Genomic DNA, 27,415 nt, shown 5'->3' with positions numbered 1-27,415 from the left:
TCTATGACTTTACAGCAGTATAATTAGATCAGTGAAGGTGTAATTGTCAAAGTTGAATGCTAATGAATTGCTTATATCCCAGGTGCTGACTATCAAAAAGAAACAATTGTCAGTGTATTCACCTGACCTTTTTATACATATTGTAAAACGATTTTGCATTCATAGAGTACTTTCATGATCACAGAACATCCCAAAGTGCTTCATTTGCCAAAATCACAGTCATGACTCCCTGGTAACAGGTTCAGTGGTAGTATTCTTAATTCTGAGTCAAAAAGTTGTGGGTTCAAGGCCCATTCCACAGACTTGAGTACAACATTTAGACTGGCAACTCAGTTCAGTAATGAGGGAGTTCTGCACCATGGGAGGTACTCTCCTTTGAAGAAGATGTTAAACTGAGGCTTGATCTGCCATTTCAGGTGATGTAAAATATCCTATCTTGAAAAAGAACGGAGGAGTTCTCCCAGGTGTTCTGGCTAATATTTATCCCTCCATGTCACTAAAACAGATTAACTGGTCATTATCTCATTGCTGTTGGTGAGGCCTTGCTTGCATAAATTGGCCACTGGATTTCCAACAATACCACATTTTCTATACTTCAAAGTACTTCATTGTCTGTAAGTGCTCTGGAATGTCCTAAAGTCATGAAAGGCGCTATATAAATGCAAGTCTTTCTTTTTTCACAGCTAAGCAACTGCTTTTGTTTTGAAATGCAGTCACATCTGCACTGAAGGGAATGTCTAGCAAGCTGGTTAATACGAATATGCATTACACTACAATACATTACACTAAATTAACATTACATTAAATTAAATATAATTAACAACCATCTAAATATAATCTCATATATCCTTCATTGTCAAAAGTAAATGTTTTAAAAATCCAATACTGGACAAAATATAGTCAGACATTGATGAGCCAAAATATACTCCTAAAATTATCTTAGGAATAATGAGCGGGAAACAAAAGATCGGAAAAATGTTTTCATTAATGTGAAGAAAAGAACATTGCACAAATTTTAAAAGCTTGTAATATGCTATTTATTTGAATTGGATTGTTGAGATTTTTTTCCGTAAACATACAGTATTGTTACTCGTCTTATTCATCCCATTATAGTGATCAAGATTTGGCTATAATTGTTATGGTAAAATTAATAGGCTTTTATAAATATAAACATTAAGGGACAGTTATTAGTTTATTTTCCCATCTTTATCGCTGCCAGTCTTGCATAGTGAACTGGAAGGTCACATTTTGTTATTATTTATTACTTAAAACAATCTCCTTTAATCATCTGTAACATGATGCATTGACTTTGACCCGTAGGTACACTTTCCCTTTTGCTGCGGTGGATAGAGTGCGACAGTTGTGGGAGCCAATCACTTGGTGTAGAGTGGATGGTGTGTGACACTTCCCATTGGAGGTAGGCGACAGTGTGTGTGTGTGTGAGGCAGAGCGAGAGCAGAGACGAGAGAAAGGGAGAAGGGGAATCTGTAGTCTATCTGCAAGACCGACTCAGTCAGGCCGATTTCATCAAGCAGAGAGAGAGAGACACACACACACATAGAATAAGGGGAGATCCAGGCAGCGCTCAGCAGCTGCAGCCACAAGCCATTCAATCGTCCCCAACTCGAACAGTCCAAACACTGAACATGGCAGGTATCCTAGCCTGGTTCTGGAACGAGAGGTTTTGGCTGCCCCACAACGTAACCTGGGCAGATCTGAAAAACACGGACGAAGCCACTTTCCCGCAGGCGGAAGACCTATACCTGGCCTTTCCTCTGGCTTTCTGCATTTTTATGGTTCGACTGATTTTCGAAAGGTAGGGAACACAGACTCGTCTCAGTTGCTTCAGATCTCCGAGTATAGGCCTGGCTTTCTAATGCAATATGTAAACTGGCCTTGTTTTAATAAATATCCCACAGAATATTACATATTATTGTATTGTGCCACGATCAGTCATCTGAGATGGTGGGGTTTTAATAAGTGTATTGAATTGCAATGTGGCTATTTCATACAGCGAGTGGTGGGTAACGGGGCGAAGCAAGCTCTTTTAAACTTGCTACATGTCGACTGGGTGATATTTCATTGATCAATAAACACTTCTCCTTCCAGTCAGCAGCCGAGTCCCGGAACCAAGCAGTTTGCTCAGGATTTACTTTTGTGCAAGGGAGATAACCAACACTTTGCCCCACTTAGCCAGGCGGGTGCAATGTGTGCAAAGTATTCAGTTTGCATAAGGCGAAATGATAGTCACAAGCCGCCTGTGGACCTCACTCCGACGGAGATAGCGTTAGGAAGCCAGGTCCAGCATTGTTCTTTGGGCTTAGAGAAGCACCGTTAGTTCTCATTCGGGAAAGTCGGAGATGTATCGATTGTACAGGGAGTTGAGCAAAATATTCTCCTTGGGATTCATTTTTTTTCTCTTATTCGTACGGCTGGGAAGCAGTTTTAATTCGACATCAGGTTAACAGTCCATTCAGGGGCTTCAGCTGATCCCGCCAGGAATGGATCTCACAGGGAAGAGGTTCAGCACATGGCCGATGGTCTGATTTGGATGACCACAGTCACAGTTTGAGCTGTTCCTCATGTTCCACCTGTGGAGCAAGTGGCCACATCTCCCCCGGCCCGTCATCAAGCGGTTGAGGATTGTCCAGAATGTGGAACGTTGAAACCTGAGACTTCACCACTGGCTCAGTTACCAGGTTGTGGTTGGTGATGTAAGTTTGCAATGCAGGATGTCGCCCACCTGTTATGATCTTATAGCTCTGAACAAAGAGTTGTCTTTAATATTGGCTACACCAGTGGCAGTCTAGCCCAATAAAGCAATATGTAGTTGTCATCACCACATAACACTAGCTTTTCAAGACAAGACGTGCTGCAGTGAGCCACCTTTTAAAGAAATCACTTCTATCATATTCAGATCAACTTTCCTGGTCCATTGTTAGGCTCTTAATGATAGGTATTGTTCCTCCTTCGATGTGGACAATTGATATGATTTGTAAAGTTGCAACACTGAAGAAGGCCTTAAAAAAAGTTAAAGTTGAGTTTTGACAGCCAAAACTATTAAGCCTGCAAAGCATGTTAAGATATACTTATTTGTACAAATGCAGAATAAGAAATTTTAAGATGTTAGATGACATACAATAAAAACTAATTTTTAAGAAGCTGTATCCAGCTTTTAGTTTAGGTAGCAGACACCAATAATTTAATACAAGCCCTGTATTGATTCGATTCTTTAATTCTATGGTAACTTTTATATTTAACTAACTCGTACTTTCTGATCCATCAGCTCTATTTCTCATAGCATCTGCAGTGTGCATCTCCACCATGAAGTTTTACTTCAGTCTGAGTAATCGTCAAGCTATCATCCTGTTCTGTAAAATAAATCTGACATGAAAACAGTTTATTTTGAATTTAAGTGTTAGCAATGATATAAACCTGGTAGGACAATTTCCTTCATTTTCTGTCTTTGAACTGTTTGCAAAATTGTGGATATCTTCTTGCTTTATTTATGCTACTGCGTAAAGGATATCTCTTCACCTCCTCCCCACCACCTCCTGCCCCTCCCAAACCCCCGGCACCACCACACCCTCCACACACCACTGACTATTTTAGATTTGCAGATCTTGGAATCATAAAATTGGACAGCACAGAAGAAAACTATTCAGCCTGCCGTACCTGTGCCAGCTCTTTGCAAAGAGCTGTATAATTTAATCCCACACCCAAGCATTTCTTCATAACCCTGCAAGATAACCCTTTACAAGTGCACGTCCAGTTGCCTTTTGAAGGTTCCTGTGGCGTGTGCTTCCATTGCCCTTTCAGGTAGCACGTTCTAAATCTTAACAACCCCGTGTGAAGAAATTACTTCTCATTTCCCCTCTAGTTCTTTTGCCAATCATTTTGAATCAATGACCACTCGTCAGTAGAAACACTTTCTCCCTACTTGTTTTATCAAAATCTTTTAGGATTTTGAATACTTCTATTATCATCTGTGCTTGAAGGACAGCAGTGTCAATTTCTCCAATCTGTTCACATAACTGAATTCCCTTATTCTTGATCACATTCCAGTAAACCTCTTTTATACCTTGTCTACTGTCTTTATATCCTTGAAATGGTGCCCAGAACTGTACATAACAGTCCAGCTGAGGTGTTATCATTGATTTGTAAAGGTTTATAATGACTTCCTTGTTTTTGTATTCAGTGCCCTGTTTAGAAAGTCAAGTATCTTATAGGTTTTCTTAACTGTCTTATCAACGTGGCCTGCCACCTTCAAAGGTTTGTGAACATGTACCCCCAGGTCACTCTGCTCTTGCATCTTCTTGTCATTTTATACTGTCTCTTCAAGTTATTCCTCTTAAGGTGCATCACCTTACACTTTTCTGCATTAAATTGCATCTGCCACCCATCTGCCCAATTCATCAATTTGATTAAGTCCAGCTGAAGTCCACCATTACAAAATGTAGTAATTGTTTACTGCATTTTCAAGCTTTATATCTATGAAAGAAAGTTATGTGGCATAGTGGATAGCGTCCCTGCCTTTGAAGCGGAAGTTCTGCCTTTGTGTCCCACTCCAGAACTTGATGGCCACAGAAGGTGCATTCATAATGTGGCCAAACAGGTTGATTATCAAACTTGAAAATCCTTCCAATGTACCTACAGCAGGCAGTATGTGTGGGAGAGTCTTGTGGTCAGACATGCTCTATATGGAATGGCACCCTTCAAGCTATAGCCTCTGGCTGCAGGCTAGCAAACTGATCCAGGAAAAAGTGAGCTGCGGAAACTGACACAAGTGTGTGCTTCATCTGCCTCCTGTCTCTAGACACAAGAAGCCTTCTAAGTCTATCACACGTGAGCTTCCAAATTGTACACTATATACCCAATTCCAGGTTATGTATAACAAGAAAAGCAATGTTACTAATACTGACCTCAATAGTATCCCACTGTATACTTCTCTCCAATCAAAAAAACCTCAGTTCACCACTATACTTGGTAATTAAAATTATTGAGGTTTTGGAACTAATTTCTAATAATTTTATAATGCTCCACACTTTAGTGTTTCAGAACACAGTGTCATATATATGTATTTCCATGTTCTATCATGAAACTACCAGTATATGGGAAAATGTTGATGTTCAGTTGCATGAGAAGGAACTGAAATAGAATGCTTACCCTCTGCATTCCAACCTTCAGCACTTGAGGCAAATGTGATATGGCATTGGTATGTGTAACTCTAAAATGATTGGTAGCTGTATTCTTAATATATTTAGCCAATTGCATTCAACAAGGTCACTTGTTTTTCTTAAGTGCTTCCCAATTAGAAATAACTAAAAATTGTGAATTTCTGTTGAATATAATGTGAATTCTTTAAACTTCTAAATGGAAAATGATATCAATGCCACTTCAAGGAAATTACATTAATTCCATGTTAGGATGGATGTTTACTTACTTGCTCAATACATTTGGAAGCAGTTGTTTTCAATATTGCTCACTAAATTAGTGTGTGGGAACCTGAAATTGGTGCTTACAGTAAACTCCCACCTTTCGTGACTTCCTTGTTCGTGGTTTCACGTAGCTGTGCTTTGTACTTTGTACACTGCATTGCCCATCGCATGAGCAGTGTTCACTTATCTGCCTTTGAATTGTACGAATTTTGCAAAAGACCTTTTATTTTACAATAGCTGTTTGCAAATGCGCAAATCAGATTTGTCTCACAATGTAATTTTATAGCTTGTTCCTGGTTAACGGATTTGGGAGAAGCAGTAAACACGAGTTTAAACTATGGGAGAGTAGGAATAGGCTGTTATGAGGTGATTTGTCTTTTCTCAGAGTGTAGTGAGCATCTGGAATATAATACAGGCTGGTGTGGTAGGTGCTGACTCTACTTTCAGAGGCACCTGGGTTAGTTCCTGTCAAGGACAGAAATCACATAATACTGAATGTAAGTGTCTTTATAAATCTTTGTAATCCTCAGTTCATGTGACCTCCTTGGCTGGTTTCAGTGATCTGAGGGAGAGAAATCGGAGAGAAATTTTCCGGGATATATTTTACACCTTGTTGGTCCTGGGATTTTCCCTTTTTCGTTGACTGCAATTTTTAAATGCTTGCAAATAAAACTGCCAGTGCTGGAAATCAGAGACAAAAAACAAAAATGTAGAGTATACACAGCAGGTCTAATAGCTTTGATGAATAGTGTAGAGTGTAGACTGTAACTGCCGAAAACAATGCTGCCCTCACACAGCTGGAAACTATCTAATTGAGTCCCATTTGAAAGCATGCTCCCCCTTTGTGATTTCACAGGAACATAACCCCCACAAACAGCGGGACTTTACTATGTTTTAATTGATCACATACACAGAAAAAAGTTGATTGAAGACTTGAGTGGTGTAAATTCCTGAAATGCTTAATGACATTATTAAAATGTAGATGGTCTGATGGGAATCATTCGATAAAGTACCACACATAAGGCTATTTAATAAGATAAGAGCCCATCGTGTTCAGGGTAGTATATTAACATGGATAGAGGATTGGCTAACTAATAAAAGACAGAGGGTTGGGATAAGGGGAGCATTTTCAGGATGGCAACCTGTAACTAGTGGAGTGCCACAGGGACCAGTGCTGGGGCCCTCAATTATTTACAATATATATGAATTACTTAGATGAGGGAAATGAATGTACTATTGCCAAATTTGGGGATGACACAAAAATAGGTGGGAAGGCAAATGGTGAGGATGACACAAGGGGCAGAATTTTCTGCCTGTCGGGCAGGCGGGCCTGACCCAATCTCCAATGGACAAGGAGCCGATCCCTGCCGGAGAAGTGGGCCGCGCCGCCATTTTACTTGGGTGGGCCAATTAAGGCCCACCCAGTGTGACGTCCGCTGGGAAGCACTATGCGCAGGCGGGGGGGATTCTCTAAATGCGAGAGTGCACTCCTTCGCGCATGCGCATGAAAGAGTGCACATCTCCCTGAGGCTAAGTGCTGCCTCAGGGAGATCGCTTCCGCTTTGAATAATATTAAAAATTGAAAAAAAAAATCCCTAACACGTCCTCCTCATGTGATGAGATGGGACATGTTCATAATATACATAATAACTTTATTAAAATTCTTAAAACCCTGCATGAAACCTCATCCCTCCGCTGGATGAGGTTTTGTGTTTTCTCTATTTGCCGCCGGGGCTCCAGGCTGACCCGCTAACCTTAAGGTTGGACGGGCAGGTCCTTTATTTGTTTAAATGATCCTGTCAATGGCCTCAATTGGCCATTGACAGGTCGACAGGCCCACCGCTGATTTTGCTGCTCCCCTGCCTTCCTGAAAATTTAAATGGGGTGGGATAACGTCGGGGATGCTGCCCAATGTCATCCTGCGTCGGCGAGCAGGCCCCACCCCCTGCTTGCCGCTGGCAAAATTCTGCCCAAGGAATCTACAGAGGGACAGAGACAGGTTAAGTGAGTGGGCAAAATTTGGCAGCTGGAATATAATGCGGGAAAATGTGAGGTTATGCACTTTGACAGGAAGAATAGAGGAACTGAATATTATTTAAATGGAGAAAGACTGCAGAAGGCTGCAGCACAAAGAGATTTGGGAGTCTTTGTGCATGAATCCCAAAAAGCTAACATACAAGTTCAACAGGTGATAGGGAAGGCAAAATGGAATGTTAGCCTTTATTTCAAAGGGAATGGAGTATAAAAATAGGCAAGTCTTGCTAAAGCTATACAAGGCACTAGTTAGACCACACCTAGAATATCGTGAACAATTTTGTTCCCGGTATCTAAGGAAAAATATACCGGCATTGGAGGCAGTCCAGAGAAGGTTCACTAGGTTGATCCGGGTATGGAGGGATTTTCTTTTGAGGGGAGGTTGAATAGGTTGGACTTGTACTCATTGAAGTTTACAAGAATGAGAGGCGGCCTTATAAGATTCTTAGGGGGCTTGACAGGATAGATGCGAGGAGGCTGTTTCTCCTTTTGAGAGAGTCTAGGACCAGAGGGCATAATCTCAGAGTAAGGGGCAACCATTTAAAACAGAGATGAAGAGGAATTTTTTCTCTCAGAAGGTGGTCAATCTGTGGAATTCTTTACCGTCGATGGCTGTAGAGGCTGGATCATTAAGTATATTCAAGGCTGAGATCAACAGATTTTTAATCAGTAAGGGAATCAAGGGTTATGGGAGAAAGGCAGGAAAGTGAAGTTGAGGGTATCAGATCAGCCATGAACTCATTGAATTGTAGAGCAGACTCCATGTGCTGAATGGCGTACTTCTGCTCCTACGTCTTATGGAATGTTAGGTAACACAATGTATAGACATAGGGCAGAATTTTACTTCCCATGTGCGGGCGCATACCTGACTTGATTGGGCATAAAATTGCATGAGGTGACGCCAGGCGAGGGTCCCGACGTCATAGCGCACTCACATGATATTTCGTTTGACATGTGTGCGCAAAAGTTGGAAGTGCACCTGTTGACAATTAAGAGGGCAATTAAGTTAATAAATCGCACATTCGTCTCCGAGTTTTCGGGGCCTGTCCAACCTTAACAGTTGGCACTCGGGCGAATCGGCCAGGTGGTCTTTACATTTTTCATCAAAGCTCATCCAAAGGCGGGAGGAAATCTCTGTTATGAAATAAAATAAAAATAAATATCTGTGGACAGCATTTTTCTGAGGTATATTTACAGGGGCTTGATTGTGATGCATGGATTTTTTTTTGCAGCTTTTTAAACCTTTATTTAATCATTTGAAGGTCTGCAGCTCTTGGAGGCAGCTGTCTGCATTCAGGGAGTTCTCTTTCAGCGCTCACCTCCGCTTGTGGTGATGTCTTTGCCCACCCCATCCCAGCAGTGCTGGGCTTTTCAGCGTGCGGGGCCAGCCAGTGTGAAATTGCGGTTGGGGGCCGATCGCGGTCGGCGGTCTGTTTCCCAGCCGATCCCAGGCCTGCCGATTGCGCGTGCCTGCCAAAGATAAAGTTCAGGTCATAAACTGTAGATAATGTTGAATGCTTTTTAATATAAGGTGCAAAGGTAGAGAAAGGATTTACTTCTGTAGTCCTTTGAAATTTACTTACTTAAGTCTTCAGTCTCTGTCTGTAGGGGACTGGAATTTAGTGTGTCAGAAGTATTTCCTTACACGGTTCCCGTACAGTCAAAACATAGTTTAATTTACTCAATAATAAAAAGCAATTGGTCTAGTTATTAGTGAGCAGGATCCTGAAAAGCTATCCCCAAAATACTGGTAAAACTTCCAAAATTACATTTCATAAAAATGGAACTTGACTTGCTCATTGACTGTCAATCAGTGGCAGATTACTAATTGAGAAGTATTTTCAAGGACGTGAATTAACTGAAAATTTTCCAAAAGTTCATTCATGTAGTTGCAGATTTTAACCGTCATGCACCATTCAATTGCTGCTTCTGTCAATCATTAACACTTTGAAATTAAATATATTCAAAACTATTGGAACCAAAGGATTAAATATGATAAAGATTTTTTTTACCATTTTGTACTTTATGATTTGATGTACTCATATATTAAGTGTCATCCCCACTTTGAGATTTTGCTTTCATAAGCTTAAAATGATCAAAGTCAATAAGTTGCAGTTGACATAGATCAAAGGACATAATTGCAGAAAATTATCTCCAAAACGCCAGTAAAAATAACAGAAATTCCTCTAATCTCATGGAATAAGAACAGAAGTTGATTTATTCAGTTATTGTAAAACAATGACCTGGCTGATTATTAACAGGGGTAAATTTCTAATACAGAGGCCAAGTTGCAGATTTTCTAAAAGTTGAATTACATAGCTACATTCTTTTTATATTAGTGTATTGGTTATTATTTCTACTGAAGCATTTTTGAAAAGATCCTACCTTATTCCTTTAGAATGTTTACAACTAATACTTGTACTTGTAGCTATAGTAAAGATAATGAGAGGTGAATACTTCTAATTACAAGTGGACTAAGGATTTTGACAATACATTTTAATGTAAAGTGAATATTGATGTTCATCCATTATATTACCATGTTGAGATTGTTTGACAATTCTGTAAATTAAGATTTCGGTTTAGCTTATCCTTCAAATTCCGACCCAGAGCAGGGCAGTAGTTCTTATAGGTTACTGTCTGAAATACACCACAAAAAATCCAGCAGTGGTGTTGGTGGGTTGGTAAAGTAGTGAGCATTAATTGGAGGGTAATTGGTGCACGTTAGAGATGGTTATGGGCTCCATGTCAGGAGAAGGTACATATGCATCAGGACTAAGTAGTCAATCCTTGAGTGCATTTTGTGTGGATTTGAGTAAAAGATACATTCCTTTGTGGGATGCAGGGCTCACTATACATCAATGAGGTCATTGAATGAATGTTAGATTGTTCTGGCTGTTGTTTCTGGGTTTTCTGACTTTGCTGGAAGTCTTTCTGGGATACATTAGCCTTCTAATTTCATCAAGTAAGATCATTAATAATCTTGTGACCAATTTTCCTGGTCCTGGTTGAGGCTCGAATTACAGTGTGAACTCACTCATAAAAAGTGGGCAACATGTTCAGTAGGGAAGAAATGTTAGATGGACAGGACACAGATTTCTCTTGGGTGCAAGAAGTTGCAGCTGGTACCCATGTATCTGTCAAGGTTCCTCATGTCCCTGATACCTTCATGAAGAGAAAGGTTCATTCAGTTGGTGTTCAGTAGATCACAGAAACACTGTCATCTACTTTGGTGGCCATTTTCCAGGAATGGGCAGTCCACATTGTTCAAATTCTGCAAAGGAAAAGAAGCACTAGGTGGATGGGCTGAATTTTCTCGACATCGAAGAAATACCACCATCGGGGTAAAAGGGGGACCTGAACTCTCAGTGGGACCCTGGCCATTTGACCAGCAGTGGGCAATTAGCAGCCATTGCTGGGACAACTGTCCAATTGAGGATGTTGGCTTGCCTCCCTGAGTTTCTGTCCAATCAAAGGGCCAGAAACTTGGCAGCACCCCTGAAGATCAAATAAGTTTTTTTCCCCACAAGCTGGGGGCAGGGGTGGTGGGGGTGGGAGGGGGGTGGAAATCAGGGGGAGGGGGCAAATTGCAGTGGTGGTACCTTAGTTGCAGGGATGGCTGTTGCAAACAGAAGGGCCCCTCCTTGGGCCATTGAGCTGCCCTCAAAGTGGCATCCCTCTGGGAACCCACTGGGAGGTTGCCAGGGTTCGCCTGCTGGTGTTGAGCCTGCCTAACATGGGAAAAATACCAGCAGGGGCAAAAAGTGACTCTTAATGCGGCACTTAATTGGCTCAGTTGGCTGCCTGGCAGGCAGCTGAGCTGCTGAGATTCCCTAGGTTGGTAATAAGTTGGCAGAAACACATCAGGCTCACCGACCTATGCCTCCCCCATTACATTGCCAGCCATCCCGCATCCCTGCCCATCTCCAAAGGACTGGGAAAATTCACCCTGATAGCTCTCAGCACAACTTAAATAATCCCCAGATCCATGGCTGTTAAACTGACCCTAAGTCTGCGCCCACCGCCCAGCCCCCCACCCCCAACCCCCATCCCAAACAGCAAAGGAAGCCTTTGGGCTGGAAGTCTGGCCATTTATTTGCAATCCTATATCTACCATTTCCATCTAAAGTATGTCTTACAGTTTGGACACAATGGAAGACCATGTGCAACAGATTGTGCACAGTGCCAAATATGGTGCCTCATACAGTTGTTAAGTTTCCAACTGAGGTTTGTTTGGCGTTTGATTACCTAACTAAGAAATGTACATTCAACTGAGGAGAACATTCACCTTTGCCTTGTTCCTGTGAGCAGGAAATATTTCCTTCATTTACAGCCAGGTATGATGGAGCTAGATGCCCCAACTTGAGCACTGAGCTCTTTCCATGCAACTGGCCTTTCAGTGGTGAAGGGTGGCCTATAACACCAAATAGGACCACTTATCTTCACAGGTGCACTTTCTATGACTGAATCCTCATAACTTCGATATCAAAGGGAGTTGTATTATTCAAAAATCTCTGCTGTGCCATTATGAACAATTAGGCATCTTTTCTGTTGTCAGTATAACATCACCTGATATGGTGATCTGTAACCCTTTAAGAGATCCACCTGCATCCAAATTTTTGAAGTCTAGCCTTGACGTCATGGATAAAGAACCCAGACAACCTAGTTAAATAGCTTCTGTCAGAAATTTGGTGTGGCGCACCTCTGCCCTATGTGCATCTGTATGCTTGGGATTTGGGCCAGTGCAAGCCTATTGTTGCCAGAATTGAAAAAATTCATCCCATTTATTATTTTCCACCACATGAGTACCTGTAACACAGACAAAGTTAACATTCGCACCACACAATTGCTAGCCAATGACCATCTCCAACAAGGGAGAATCTCACCATCTCTTCTTGAAATTCAACAGCATTTCCATCATTGGCCCCACCTATCATTAACATCCTGGGGGTGACAATTGGCCAGAAACTTAACTGGACCAGCCACGTAAATACTGTGGTTGCAAGAGCAGATCAGAGACTGGGAATTCTGTGGTGGGTAACTCACCTCCTGACTCCCGAAAGCATGCCCACCATCGACAAGGCACAAGTCAGGAGTGTGATAGAGTACTCACCATTGGCATGGATGATTGCAGCTCCAACAACACTCAAGAAGCTCGACACCATCCAGGACAAAGCAGCCTTGATTGGCACCCCATCCAGCACCTTAAAAATTCATTCCCTCCACCATCAATGCACAGTGGCAGCAGTGTGTACCATCTAAAAGGTGCACAACAGCAATTCATCAAGGCTTCTTTGACAGCACCTTCCAAAACCACAACCTTCAGCACCTAGAAGGACAAGGGCAGCAGATGCATGGGAATACCACCACCTACAAGTTCCCCTCCAAGTTACATACCATCCTGACTTGGAACTTTATTGCCATACCTTCACTGTCACTGGGTCAAAATCCTTGAACTCACTCCCTAATAGTGCTGTGGGATGACCTGCACCATAAGGACTGCTGCGGTTAGAGAAAGCGGCTCATCACCACCTTCCCAATGGCAATTAAGGATAAGCAATTAATGGTGGCTTTACCAGTGGCACTCACATCCCATCAGTGAATAAAAAATGAGGTTTAATAGCAGTTGTAAAAATGCTTGTTTCATGAAGTGGCAACAGAACAAACCATAACTATAAACCAAGCTGTCCAATGTCAATTGTAGGACTACTATTAGAACATAACGTTCAAGGTAAATATTATAACCACTTAAAAATGAATGGGTTAAGCAAAGATAGCCAGTGTGTGCTGTTAAAGGCAAATAGTATTAGATTAATTTAATGGATTTTTTTGAAGAAATGACTGATTGAACAGATAAAGGTAACATGGTAGATTTTTAAGGATTTTGAGGTGTTCAATAAGGTGTCTCACGAGGCTTGCTATAAAAGTGTATTCGCATATATAGAATATTAGTTGACAGACAGGAAACAAAGAGTTAAGGCAATGCTGTCTAATAGATTATCTACTAATTACATGTGGCTATTTGGGTACCTAGATGTAGCTAATTGCATTTCTGATTAGTAAATAACAAATTAACATATACATTGTCATTAGGGATGTGATCTCAATATTCATATTTGCACAGAGTACGTATGAGGAGGTTAACCTTTTTGTATGTTTGTTGGTAAAATGGTAAGAATATAAACAACTTTGCAAGTGTTCTAGATAAGATAATCACATAAGAAATAGGAGTTGGCCATAGAGCCCCTCAAGCCTGCTCTGCCATTCAGTAAGATCTTGGCTTTTTTATAACCTCAAAATGATTATCCCAGCCTATCCCATATTTGCTTAATGTCCAAAAATCTATTGTTCTCTGTCTTCAATATACTCATTACCTGAGCAATGCACCCTTCTAGGATAGAATATTCAAAATATTCACAAATCTCTTGAGTGAAGAAATTTCTCCTCATTTTAGTCCTAAATGGTTGACCCCTTATCCTGAGACTATGGGCAGAATTTTTCCTTTGGCGTGCGGGATCCCCACCGCCCCCTGCGATCGGCAGTGCACCGTGATTTTACGTGTGTGGGCCAATTAAGGCTGACCCAGCTTGAGACGCGGCCTGTGAATGAGCGTGAAGGGGGGGCGGGGACAGGGGCTTAATGTTCGCCGGGTCCAATGGCGATCCGGCGGCCGATTCAAATGCAGCCACGGCAGCCCCTGGAAAGCTGCCGCTGAAGGATGCGCAAGTGTTGTGATTGGAGACAATAGCGGGTGGACACGGCAGGTAGGAGGGCAGGTCGGCGGTGCAGTTAGCCATGCATTTCTCAGATAAGTGCCTCGCTGTCCTCCTGGAGGAGGTGGCAGTGAGGAGAGAAACACTTGTCCCCAGGGACAGGAGGAGGAGGCCCCCCACTTCACTAAAAAGGCCTGGGAGGTGGTGGCATCCAGGGTCAGCAGCCACGGTGTGGTGAGGCTCACATGGGTGCAGTGCCAGAAGCGCTTTATGATCTCCTGTGATCGGGAAGGGTGAGTACTGTGTTGGCATGGGTCACTTTGCAGAACAGGTAAGAGCTGCCCATCCCCTCGTCGACCTCAGGGGTGTTACAGTCTGATTGGCAAATGTCAATGAGGCAGCAACTGGCCAAGGGGCTGAGCCCTGGCTGTTTGGACTGAGTGCCTTGCGGCTCCCTGGTCATGAATGTGCTGAGCCCTGTGAGGTGTTCCTCAGGTGGGGTTGGCCAGGCTGCAATGGTGCTGCAGGAAGAGAGTGGACTAATCAATGCTCCTCTACCCTATCAGGAGAAAACATTCCATAACAATACCGACAGGTCGCGGATTGGCGGGGGACCCCCATACCTCCTAATCCTCAGTCGATATGAGCAGAAGGCCCTGGATCTGGAAAGGCACCATGCACCTCGGTCAAGCAGCTGCGGTAAGGTTGGGGTGCCAGAGGGAAGTAAGAGTGCAGTGCACTGAGGTGAGAATGTGGGTTTTTGCACCCATTCCAGTGTAGTCTATATATTGATGTGAGCCTCAAACCTGGAATCCTCATTGATAATGAAAAGACTTGGGCACCGTGATGCATATCTCTGTCTCATCAGGGTGTCAGGCATGCACACTGATACCCTAATGAGTTAATCTAATAACATGTCCTCCTTCTCCCTTTTAGGCTCACCAGTAGTTTGTTATGAGGAGCCTGAAGGCCCACCCCTGACTGCTGAGGACCACCATGCTCAGCACGCACCTGCGTCACACCCTCTCTGTCAAGCAGGCACCAGCACGGATACCAGCACCTCGGTAGGCATAAGATCGCCGTCTAATGTCTTGGTGCACATTGGTGAGGGCACTTCACACTCGCTTGAGGTGCAGGCAGAGGCAGAGAGTGCCCAGGGTACCGGCAGTCGGAGGATGCCTGGGGACCAGGACAATGCTCAGTCGACTGCTGATGATGGGCCTCTGGAGTTGTCCCTGAGGCAGCAGATGCTGGATATCCAACGGGATGTGTGGGAGGAACTGGCAGGGATACATGAAGGAATGTGTGCCATGGTGTCCATTGTGGAGGTGTCCCTGTGGAGCAAAAGCACTGCATTGACCCTCATGGCTGAGCGCAATGCCTCCTCCATGGAGAGAGTGGCGACTCTCATGGAGAGGCTCCTCCAGGGACTCAATCAAGGATTCTTGGGGATGTGCTCGGACTGGCAATGACCTCAGCTAGGTGCCCATCCATCACTGGTGGTCAGGGAGGTCCAAAGTGACCTCATGTTGGTGCACAAGCTGCCTGTCGTCTCTGCAGGCTCCTCTCGGGGCACTCTGGATGATGGCAGCAGTTCTTTTGCCCCTCTGCCAGTGACCATGGCATCCAATGAGGCTGCGGCGACTGAGGAGATACCAGCCGTGGCACTAACTGCTCCCTCCCAGGCGGGGCCATCACAGGCTCAGCAAGCCAGAGAACACCCGCCAAGGTCATCAGGCTGTCTCCAATGCCAGTGCCAGCAAGGGGGGAGCATCTAGACATAGCACCCGCAAGTGAAAACCTAAAGCACCTCAAACACAACATGCCTGATCATTTTTCCCCCATTTTTCATTTCGTTTTTTAATGTTGTGATGTAAAACACCAGTCAATGTTAACTTCTGCAATGTTTGCCAGTCACCAGTAAATATATTTTTTTGTGCAACTGGCCTCTGGATGCTTCATTTGTTCTGTAGGTGCAGGGTAAGCCATGATGTTTTGCTGAACGTGTGACTCCTTAAACTTTATTGCAATGGCACATAATGTATGTTGTTGACCAAGGAACTGGTCCTGTCAGGGATCACATATGAAGCCTGCAGTCCTGGCATGTGTTGGTGGTCCTTATTTATTTATTAGCTGAAGGAGCTTTGGATCAAAGCCTCCCTGGAGGTTACCGAGATCAGTGTCTATGCCCTCAGCGTTCTCTGACCATGCTCGTCCTCAGACTCACTACTGGACTCATCATCTGTTGCCTGTGCAGCTTTGTCAAGATTTTCTTCCTCCACTGCATCCCCCTTTCCAGTGCCAGATCGTGGAGAGCACAGCATGCAACCACTATCAGTGACACACAATGTGGGGGGTATTGCACTGCGCCCTCCCGAGCGGTCCAGGGCAATGGAAGCGCATCTTGAGAAGACCGATGGTTCTCGCTACCACAGCCCTTGTGGAGGCATGCCTCCTATTGTACCGCTGCTTGGCCTCTGTTCTTGGATGGCAGAAAGGCGTCATGAGCCACCTTTTGAGGGGATAGCCCTTGTCATGCAGCAGCCATCCATTCAGTTGGGCTGGAGCGCTGAAGAGCCTCAACACCTGGGAGTGTCTCAGGATGTAAGCATCATGAGAGCTGCCTGGGTACCTTGCACAGACTTGCAGAATCTGCATCCTGTGGTCACACTATCTGCACGTTCATGGGGTAGAAGCCCTTCCTGTTGACGAAGGCTGCCAGCTCACCCGCTGGTGCCTTGATGGCTACATGTGTGCAGTCAATTCCACCCTGGACGCGGGGGAACCCTACAATTGCTGCGAAGCCTCTGGCTTGCTCTGCCTGACTGGTTTCTTCCATACTGTAATGAATGAAAGTCAATGCATGTTTGAACAGAGCGTCTGTCACCAGTTTGGCGCAACTCTGGACAGCTGATTGAGAGAATCCACAAAGATCCCCCACTGACCCCTGGAAGGAGCCAGAGGCATAGAAGTTGAGGGCCACTGTGACCTTCAGAGCCACTGGCATGGCTGTCCACCCACACAGTCGGAGCTGATCTCAGGGCCGATCTTCTAACAAATGGAGGTCACTATCTCCCTTGAGAGACGGAGCCTCCTTCGGCACTGCACCTCAGACATACTTAGGTAGCTGCATCATTGCCTGTAAACCTTGGCAGGAGGATATTAGCGTCTTCTGCGTCCCCTTCCGTCTTGGACTTCCTATTGGCCCTGAGCCCCTTATGCCTGCACCTCTCCTCCCACAGGTCGCTCCCCTGGAAGCCGAATATGGTCTTCTGGCCTCCTCCCCCTTATGGCCCCCTCTTCCTTCTCCTCGGACGTGCCTCCAGGGGAGACCACAATCCCCATTATCAGGGTAAGGGAAGGCTGTCTGATAACTGGAAGGCCCCACGTGGTGTGAATCCTCCTGAGTCCTGAATTGAAGCCTTTAACTTCTCTGAATGCAGCTCTGAAGCTAAATGAAGCTGACCTGTTCACAGAAGCAAGCAGCAGCAAGTGATATCCTGAACTCCTCACTAATTGCTTTGACAAGGCCATTGACCACTCTTATCCAGCCTGTGGATGAGCTTTTGCGACTTATGGCCTGCCCACCTGCCCGTTTTGTCCATGTGATGGCCTGAAAAATCGCACGGGCTAAATACAGTCAGAGACAATTGGTATCTCAAGGGCCTTAACTGGCCACTTAATTAATGGCGGGCACGCCTCCATCTTCATCACCGGCCTGCCTAGCGAAATATCATGAGAGTGCGTGTTGATGTTGGCACACTTGGCCGACGTCAACACGCTTTTGCACCCGACACGCACGAGCGAAAAATCTTGCCTTATGTCTCCTAATTCTAGATTCTCCAGCCAGTGGAAACCTCTCAGAATCCAACCTGTCAAACCCGCAAAGATTTTATAAGTTTCACTTAGATTGCCTCTCATTTTTTTTAAACTCAGAATATATGCCCATTCTACTCATTATACTAAATTGTTGTGCATGCTTGGAACCACATTTATTTGTAATGTGTGAGTATATGTAAGGGGTTTTCTTCTAAAATTAGTGCATAGGGTAAAGAAATGTTGTTGTAACTATAACTGTGGCTAGTCAGCAATTTTATTGGTCAACTCTGGTGCTTCTCAGATAGGAGGGGTTGGAGGTAGTTTAACTTTTCTGCATGTATAGATGATTTGAAATGGTTTATTAGGAAAAATAATCTTGAAATTTGGTGATGCCACAAAACAGGGGGCTTAGCAAACATTGAGCAGGATAGTAAAATACTTAAGGAGCACATAGACAAGTTAATGGAATGGGCAGAAATAGAAGACAAATTAATTTGAGAATTTTGAGCTAATACACTCTAGGAGGAAAAACATGACTAGCACGTTCTTTTTATTCATTCATAGGATGTAGACGTCACTGGCTAGGCCAGCATTTATTGCTCATCTGTAAGTGCCCTTGAAAAGGTGATGGTGAGCTGCCTTCTTGAACTGCTGTAATCTGTGTGTTGTGTTGGTACACCCACAGTGCTATAGGGAGGGAATTCCAGGATTTTGACCCAGTGACAGTGAAGGAACAGTGATACGTTTCCAGGTCAGGATGGTGTGTGACTTGGAGGGGAGCTTGCAGATGTTGGTATTCCCATCTGCTGCCCTTGTCCTTCCAGTTGGTAGCAGTCATGGGATTGGAAGGTGCATCTCAGCAGCCTCAGTGAGGTCCTGTAGTGCATCTTGTAGATGGTGCCACTGTGCATTACTGCTGAAGGGAGTGAATGATTGTGGATGGGGTGCCAATCAAGCAGGCTGTTTTGTCATGGATGGTGTCAAGCTTCTTGAGTATTGTTGGAACTGCACTCATCCAGGCAAGTGGAGAGTATTTCATCACACTCCTGACTTGTGCTTTGTAGATGATGGACAGGCTTTGGGGAATCAGGAAGTGAGTTACTCACCACAGGATTCCTAGCTTCTCACCTGCTCTTGTAGCCACAGCACTTATATGGCTAGTCCAGTTCAATTTCTGGTCAATGGTAAGCCCCAGGATGTTGATATTGGGGTATTCAGTGATAGTAATGCCATTGAATGTCAAGGGGCGATGGTTAGATTTTCTCTTGTTGGAGATGGTCGCTGCTTGACATTTGTGTGGAGCAAACTTTATTTGCTACTTATCAGCCCAAGCCTGGATATGTCCAGGTCTTGCTGCATTAGGACGTGGACTGCTTCAGTATCCGAGGAGTCGTGAATAGTGCTGAACATTGTGCAACCATCAGCAAACATCCCCATGTTTGACCTTATGATGGAAGGAAGGTCATTGACGAAGCAGCTGAAGATGGTTGGGCCTAGGACACTACCCTGAGGAACTCCTGCAGTGATGTCCTGGAACTGAGATGATGCTTCTCTAACAACCACAACCATCTTCCTCTAACCAACAGAGAGTTTTCTCCCCCGATTCCCATTGACTCCAGCTTTGCTAGGGCTCGTCAGTCAAATGCTGCCTTGATATCAAGGACAGTCACTCTCACCTTACCTCTGGAGTTCATCTATTTTGTCCATGTTTGAATCAAGGCTGTAATGAAGTCATGAGCTGAGTGATCCCGGTGTAACCCAAGCTGAGCATCAGTGAGCAGGTTATTGCTAAGCAAGTGCCACTTGATAGCACTGTTGATGACCCCTTCCATCACTTTACTGCTGATTGAGTAGACTGATGAGGTGGTAATTGGCTGGGTCGGATTTGTCCCGCTTTTTGTGTACAGGACACGCCTGAGCAATTTTCCACATTGCTGGGTAGATGCCAGTGTCTTGGCTGCACTGGAGCAGCTTGGCTATGGGCACGCCAAGGTCAGGAGCACAAATCTTCAGTGCTATTGCTGGAATATTGTCAAGGCCCATAGCCTTTGAAGTATCCAGTGCCTTCAGCCGTTTCTTGATGTCACATGGAGTGAATAGAATTGGCTGACGACTGGCATCTGTGATGCTGAGGAACTCCGGAGGAGGCTGAAATGAATCATCCACTTCTGGCACTGTTGTGCTTGGCTCCCTCATCATTGAGGATAGGGTTATTTGTGGAGCATCCTCCTCCAGTGAGTTGTTTAATTGCCTGCCACCATTTATGACTGGATGTGCCAGGACTCTAGAGCTTAGATTTGATACGTTGGTTGTGGGATCCCTTAGCTCTGTCCAAACATACTGCTTATATTGTTTGGCACACAAGTAATCCTGAGTTGTAGCTTCACCAGCTGACACCTCATTTGTACGTGTGCTTGATGCTACTCCTGGCATGCCTTTCTGCACTCTTCATTGAACCAGTGTTGATCCCCTGGCTTGGCGGTAATGATGGAGTGGGGGATACGCTGGGCCATGAGTTTACGGATTGTGGTTAAGGACAAATCTGCAGTTGCTGATGGCCCTCAGTGTTTCATGGGTGTCCAGTCTTGAGTTGTTAGATCTGTTCGAATTCTATCCCATTTAGCACAATGGTAGTGCCATGCAACATGATGGAGGGTATCCTCAATGTGAAGATGGGACTCCTTTTTAAAATTTCAAAAAAATGAATTTGCATGATGTGGGCATCACTGGCTAGGCCAGCATTTATTGCCAATCCCTAGTTACCCTTGAGAAGGTGGTGGTGAGCTGCCTTCTTGAACCGTTGCAGTGCCTGTGGTGCATCTCCACAAGAACCGTGTGGTGGTCAGTCCCACCTATATTGTCATGTACAGATGCATCTGCAGCAGGCAGGTTGGTGAGAATGAGGTCAAGTATATATTTCCCTCACCACATGCCACAGACCCTGTCTATCATCAATGTTGTTTAGCATTGACCCACGCAGGCAGTAATGGTGCTGCTGAGGTACACTTCTTAATGGATATTGAAGTCCCTGACCCAGAATACATTCTGCGTGCTTGCCACCCTCAGTGCTTCCTCCATACATACATATTAAGAGCAGGAGTAGGCCATTCGGCCCCTTGAGCCTGCTCCACCATTCAATAAGTTCATGGCTGGTCTGATTGTGACCTCAACTCTGCTTCCCCAACTACCCCCGATAAGCTTTGACTCCCTTGTCAACCAATAATCCATCTAACTCTCCAAGTGTTGTTCAACATAGAGGAGCACTGATTCATCAGCTTGGGTGAGGGTGAGCAGGGTTGGTGATTGTGGGCAGTATCTGGAAATAAGTATGTTTTGCCTGATGCCATGAGACCTCAAAAGTCAGCTCCATTGGCCTAGAATCACATGTAGGTCAACAGATTTCCTTCAGAAAAGGGCATTAGTGAACCAGATGGGCTTTTACAGCAATTGAGAATGGTTTCATAGTCATCATTACACTTTTAATTCCAAATTTACCATACTATGGTGGGATTTGAACCCACATCCTGGAGCATTTCACTAGTCTAGTGAAAGTACCACTACACCACCACCATCTCCCCTAACACAATAACAGAAAGATGCCAAGGGATATGGCTGCACTGAGAGACCTGGGGGTTCAAATATGTAATTTAAATGACAAGTCTAAGTCGATACAATTTTGGGACTTGGAATAATTTATTTCATGGAATAGTTGAAGCAAAGACCATTGCATCTTATAAGAAAAAAAGTGGATTGATAGTTGAAATACACAAAGTTATGAGAATACTGGGAGATAATGGGGAAATAGAATGAGTCTTGAAATGCTGCAGCAAAGAGCCAGTGTAGATGTGATAGGTTAAACTGCCTCCTGTTGTACTAAATTATGTTATGATTATTATTCATTTTCACTGTTAATAACTTTGTTCAGCATTTAAAGTCCAAATAAAAGTCCAGTGTGGCATTATTTTATTACCTCTCAAAGACAGAGAGGTTCAATTGAAAGCATGGGGTAAAACTAATAATGTTTTCTGTTCCTTGGACACATTGCTAAAATTGTTTAGATGTGGCAAATCGAAGCACTCTGAGACACAGGGAGCTGGAGCTCACCTAAGAGAACAATTCTAAACGTAGAAGCCAGAAATATCTAGAGAATAAAGATATCCAACAAATGTACCACTGATATAATTCTAAAGTTTTTAAATGACATGATAATGTTAATGCTGTTTTCTGTTCATATGGAAATTTTGAGTTGTCACGGCAATTGAGAAAGATATTATTTGAAGAAAATTACTTGCATGGACATTGTAAAACAAACTGGCTTTATAGAAACTAGTCATTAACAAAGACAAGTAAGTTGTCATGATGGGAACAGATAATTTAAAAATGAATGTTCTCTCCTTCCAAAGTTTTTCTAACTTACATTGTCCCATAAGATCTCAATTCCGGAAAGATACATAAAAGAGCTTAAAGTTGACTTACCCTCTGATCTTCTCTCCATCCCTGTTATGTAGAGGGAGGGGGTCAATGCCATGCAGTAAGCTTGGCAGCTTTAGCTGTGCCGGCTGATGTTGGGCAAGGGGGGCCTTAACAGGGCCCCTGTTCTGATTCCAGGTTCCCCCCCTCATCAAGGTCATCCACCCCGACATTTTAACCCATTCGAATTCAGAGTAGGAGTAAGTTACTTGGCCCCTTGAGTCTGCTCCACCATTCAATAAGATCATGGCTGATTCGAATGTAACTTCAACCCCACATTCCTGCCTACCCATGAGAAACTGTCACCCCCTTGTTAGTCAAGAATCTATGCAGCTCTGCCTTAAAAGTATTGCAAGACCTTGCTTCCATCGTCTTTTGAGGAAGAGAGTTCCAAAGACTCACAACCCTCTTAGAGAAAAAATTTCTCCTCATTTCTGTCTTAAATATTTTCAAATAGTGACCCTTAGTTCTAGATTCTCCACATTTCCACATCCACCCTGTCAAGACCCTCAAGATCTTAAAGGTTTCAATTAAGTCGCCTCTTACTCTTCTAAATTCCAGTGGATACAAGTCAAACCTGCCCAGCCTTTCCTCATATGACAATCTGCCCATTCCTGGTATTAGTCTAGTAAACCTTCTTTGAACTGCTTCTAATGCATTTACATTATTCTTTAAATAAGAAGACCAGCACTGCACACAATATTCCGGATGTGGTCTCACCAGTGCCCTGTACAACTGAAGCATAACTTCCCTACTTTTGTAATCAATCCCCCTCACAATAAATAATAACATTCTATTAGCTTTCCTAATTACCTGCTGTATATACATACTAACCTTTTGTGTGATTCATGCTCTAGGATAGCCAGATCCCTCTGAATCTCTGAGCTCTGCAATCTCTCACCATTTAGATAATAAACTTCTTTTTTATTCTTCTTGCCAAAATGAACAATTTCACGTTTGCCCACATTATACTCCATTTGCTAGATCTTTGCCCACTCACTTAAGCTATCTATGTCACTTTGTAGCCTCCTTATGTTCTCTTCATAATTTACTTTCCTACCTATCTTTGTATCATCAGCAAATTTAGCAACCATACCTTCAGGCCCTTCATCCAAGTTATTTATATAAATTGTAAAAAGTTGAGGCTCCAGCACTGATCCCTGTGGCACATCACTCGTTACATCCTGGCAACCAGAAAAAGAGCCATTTATGCCAACTCTCTTCTTCTTGTTAGCTAGCCAATCTTCTATCCATGCCAATATGTTACCCATACACCATGAACTTTTATTTTCTGCAATAATCTTTGCTGTGGCACTTTGTCAAATGTCTTCTGGAAATCTAAGTACTGTCCATGCCTTTATGCACAGCACATGTGACTCCTTTAAAAAACTCCAATAAATAGATTAAACATGATTTTACTTTCACAAAACCATGTTGATTCTGCCTGATTGCCTTGGATTTTTCTAAATGCCCTGCCATAACATCTTTCATAATAGCTGCTAACATTTTCCCTATGACAGATGTTAAGCTGACTGGCCTGTAGTTTCCTGCTTTCTGTCTCCCTCCCTTTTTTGAATAAAGGAGTTACATTTGCTATCCTTCAATCTAATGGAACCTTCCCTGAATCTAGGGAATTTTGGAAAATTAAAACCAATGCATCAACTATCTCACTAGCCATTTCTTTCAAGACCTTAAGGTGAAGTCCATCCGGACCTGGGGATTTGTCAACCCACAGCCCCAACAATTTGCTTAATACTACTTCCCTACTGATTGTCATTTTCCCCAAGTTCCTCCCTCCCTTCCAGTTCCTGATTTCTAGCTATTTCTGGGATGTTACTTATGTCCTTGATATTGAAGACCAAAGCAAAATACCTATTTAATCCACCATCTCCCTACTTTCCATTATCAATTCCCCAAATGCACTTTCTATAGGACCAACACTCACTTTGTTAACTTTTTTCTTATTTAAATATCTATAGAAACTCTTATTCTCCATCTTACCCCATTTTTTCCTTCCTTTTTTAATCTTTTTGTCATTCTTTGCTTTTCTTTATATTCTTTCCACTCTCCTGGCCTGCCACCCATCTTTGCGTAATTATATGCTTTTTCTTTAAGTTTGATACTGTCTTTAACATTTTTAGTTAACCACGGATGGTGGGCCCTCCCCTTGGAATTTTTCTTTCTCATTGGAATGTATCTGTTCTGTGTATTCTGAAATGTCCCTTTAAATGTCTGCCACTGAACTTCTATTGACATATCCCTTAACTTCATTTGCCAGTTCACTTTAGCCAGCTCTACTTTCATTCCCTCATAATTACCCTTATTTAGGTTTAAGATGCTAGTTTTGGACGCACTCATTTTTTCCTCAAAATGAATGTAAAACGTTATGATTGCTGCTACCTAGGGGTGCCATCACTATGAGGTTAATCCAAACTCATCGCTCAATACCAGGTCTAGTATAGCCTGGTCTCCAGTTGGCTCCAGTACTTGCAATTTCATGCAACTATCCTGAAAATATTCTATGAACTCCACATCTATGCTACCTTTGTCCATCTGATTTTTCCAGTCTATATGTAGATTAAAATCCCCATGATTATTGCTGTACCTTTCTGGCAAATTATCTGTTCTTTTATACCCTGTCCTGCCATGTAGTTACAATTAGGGAGCCTGTACACCACTCCCACAAGTGACTTCTTGCAATTATCATTTCTCATCTCAACCCAAACTGCTTCTACATCCTGATTTCCTGAACTTAGTTCATCCCTCTCTAATGTGCTCATACAATCATTAATTAACAGAGACACCTCTCCACCTGTTCCTAATTTCCTGTCATCCTAAATGTTCAGCAAATATTCAGGTCCCAATCTATGTCATCCTGTAATGCATCTGTAATGGTTATCAGATTGTATTTATTTATTTCTATCTATGCTATTAGTTCATCTGTTTTGTTTTGAATGCTACATGTTTTTAGATACAGAGCCCTTAGTTTTGTCCTTTTATTATTTTTGTAGCATCTAGCCTTATCTGCTGATTTACACTTAGAATTGTGCCCTCTGACCCTCCCAGTCACAGTCTGTTTATCATTTCCCATATTAATACTTTCTCTCTTGCCTTGTCTCCACTCTTTGGTTTACTACATCTTCCCAAATTTGATCCCCTGCCCCCACTATTCAATTTAAAAACCTCTCTACTTCCCCAGTTATGCGGCTCGGGAGGACACCAGCCCCAGCATGGTTCAGGTGTAGACTGTCCCAACGGTACAAATCCTACTTTCCCCAATAATCCCCAGTGCTCCACGAACCAGAACCCACTTCTCCCATACCAGTCTTTGAGCCCACGCATTCAATTTTCTAATCTTATTTGTCCTATGTTAATTTTCACATGGCTCAGGTAATAATCCAGAAATTATTATCTGTGAGGTTCTGCTTCTTAACTTGGTGCCTAGCTCATCATACTGATTATGTACAGCCTCCTTCCTCATCCTGCCAGATCGGGACAGGTCTGGGCGAGACCCCCGACACCAGACTTACCTGAGCTGCTTGGCCTGTAGTCCAAGCATTCCTCCCAGTGATGCTGCTGGGACCACGGAGATGTGTGCTATCAAATTGGCCGGCAGCAAAGATGGGACTTCATAACAAGAGAGGAGTGGAAGTCACGCCTTAAAGCAAGTAAAGCTGTTCCCAGTGGTACATTGCTGTGGGGCAGCCATCAGGATCATGGGTAAGCTCCCCACCTCAAAACCCCACCCCCCCCAAACCCCTGACATTTTAGCTGGGACAGGTGTGCTGGAAACAATCCCATGTTATGTTTCTCAAGTAGAAACCAAAGGAAAAGAAAAAAAGAGAGACGCACTTAGAATGCCTTTCATGATTTTCGAACACCTCAAAGTACTCTACAGCCAATGAAGTGTTTTTACAAGTGTAGTTACTGTTGTAACACAGCAGCAGTCAAAAGTCCATAAACAGCAATGTGATTATGATAAGATAATCTGTTTTAGTGCTGTTGGTTGATGGATAAATATTGACTAGGGCATCAAGGGGAACACCCCTGCTCAGCTTAAAAAAAAATGCCATGGGATCTTTTACATCCGCCTGAGAGGGAAAACAAAGCCCCACTTAACATCTCATTTGAAAAACAGAACCTTTGGCAATGCAGCACACCGTCAGTACTGCACTAGAGTGTCAGCCTAGATTTTGTGCTCAAGTCACTGGAATTTGAACCCACAACCTTCTGAGTCTGATGCAAAACTGCTACCACTGAGTTACAGCTAGCAGCAATATGTACTTGTTAATTCTATCTTGTCAAGGAAATTCTCTAAGGATGGCAGGAGGTGGGGCGAGCTGGTGGAAGAGCAATCCAAAATACTGATGCATGATGGCCCAAAAATAAATAGCAACAAATCACAAAATAAAAATGGTTTGGGAAGGCCAATCAGCACTCTTCAGTTCATCTTCTCAGAACGACTCTATTTTCTTCCCCTATCATATAATTAATTTAAAACATTCAGTGAGCCCTGGAAGATTACATCATCATGGAGATGGATGGAGCTTAACAAAGTTCTAGGGTTTCCATTTATCTGTGTGTTTGCTGGGGGAGTGAGCGGTCTGCAGCATGCGAAAAGGCCATTACGGAAAAGGTGCTGCTGTTAGCAGGTCCAGGCTGCAAAAGGTTTGCTGCTAGCTGGCTCTGTGATAAGCTCCACCCATCACCATGATGACGTAGCCTTCCGAGGCTTAATGAATGCTTTTAAATTAGTTGTACCTTTAACTCCAAAAACAAAACAATTCTCTGGTCTGCATTTCTTTGCAAGTAGTGTATACACCTCATCTCCAATTCTCCAGCTAAGTAAACCCACCTGTTGTTTTATGATCTTACCTTTCTAGCTGTTAAGTCAATACGGCCCCGACCTTTTAAGTGTAACAGTCTTCAAGCTGCTTTAGTTGC

General features: G+C 43.4%; 1 protein-coding gene across 5 annotated transcripts in view; it reads left to right on the top strand.

Annotated features, from left to right (window-relative positions):
• Positions 1–1,332: 1,332 nt before the first annotated feature.
• Positions 1,333–27,415, top strand: part of cers6 (ceramide synthase 6) — a 319,130-nt gene continuing 293,047 nt past the window's right edge. The window contains exon 1 of one of the 5 annotated variants that reach the window (XM_041201235.1): positions 1,333–1,417. In XM_041201235.1, coding sequence (XP_041057169.1) covers positions 1,392–1,417 — 26 coding nt within the window. In that variant the 5' untranslated portion in view covers positions 1,333–1,391. Of the gene's footprint in view, positions 1,817–27,415 lie in introns of all 5 variants that reach the window. The other 4 variants (XM_041201234.1, XM_041201233.1, XM_041201230.1 and 1 more) reach the window with 4 other exon arrangements.

The sequence above is a fragment of the Carcharodon carcharias genome, chromosome 12, assembly GCF_017639515.1.
Source record: "Carcharodon carcharias isolate sCarCar2 chromosome 12, sCarCar2.pri, whole genome shotgun sequence".
Taxonomy (NCBI): Eukaryota; Metazoa; Chordata; class Chondrichthyes; order Lamniformes; family Lamnidae; genus Carcharodon; species Carcharodon carcharias.
Note: the sequence above shows the minus strand (reverse complement) of the source record. Positions and strands in the feature narration are given on the sequence as shown.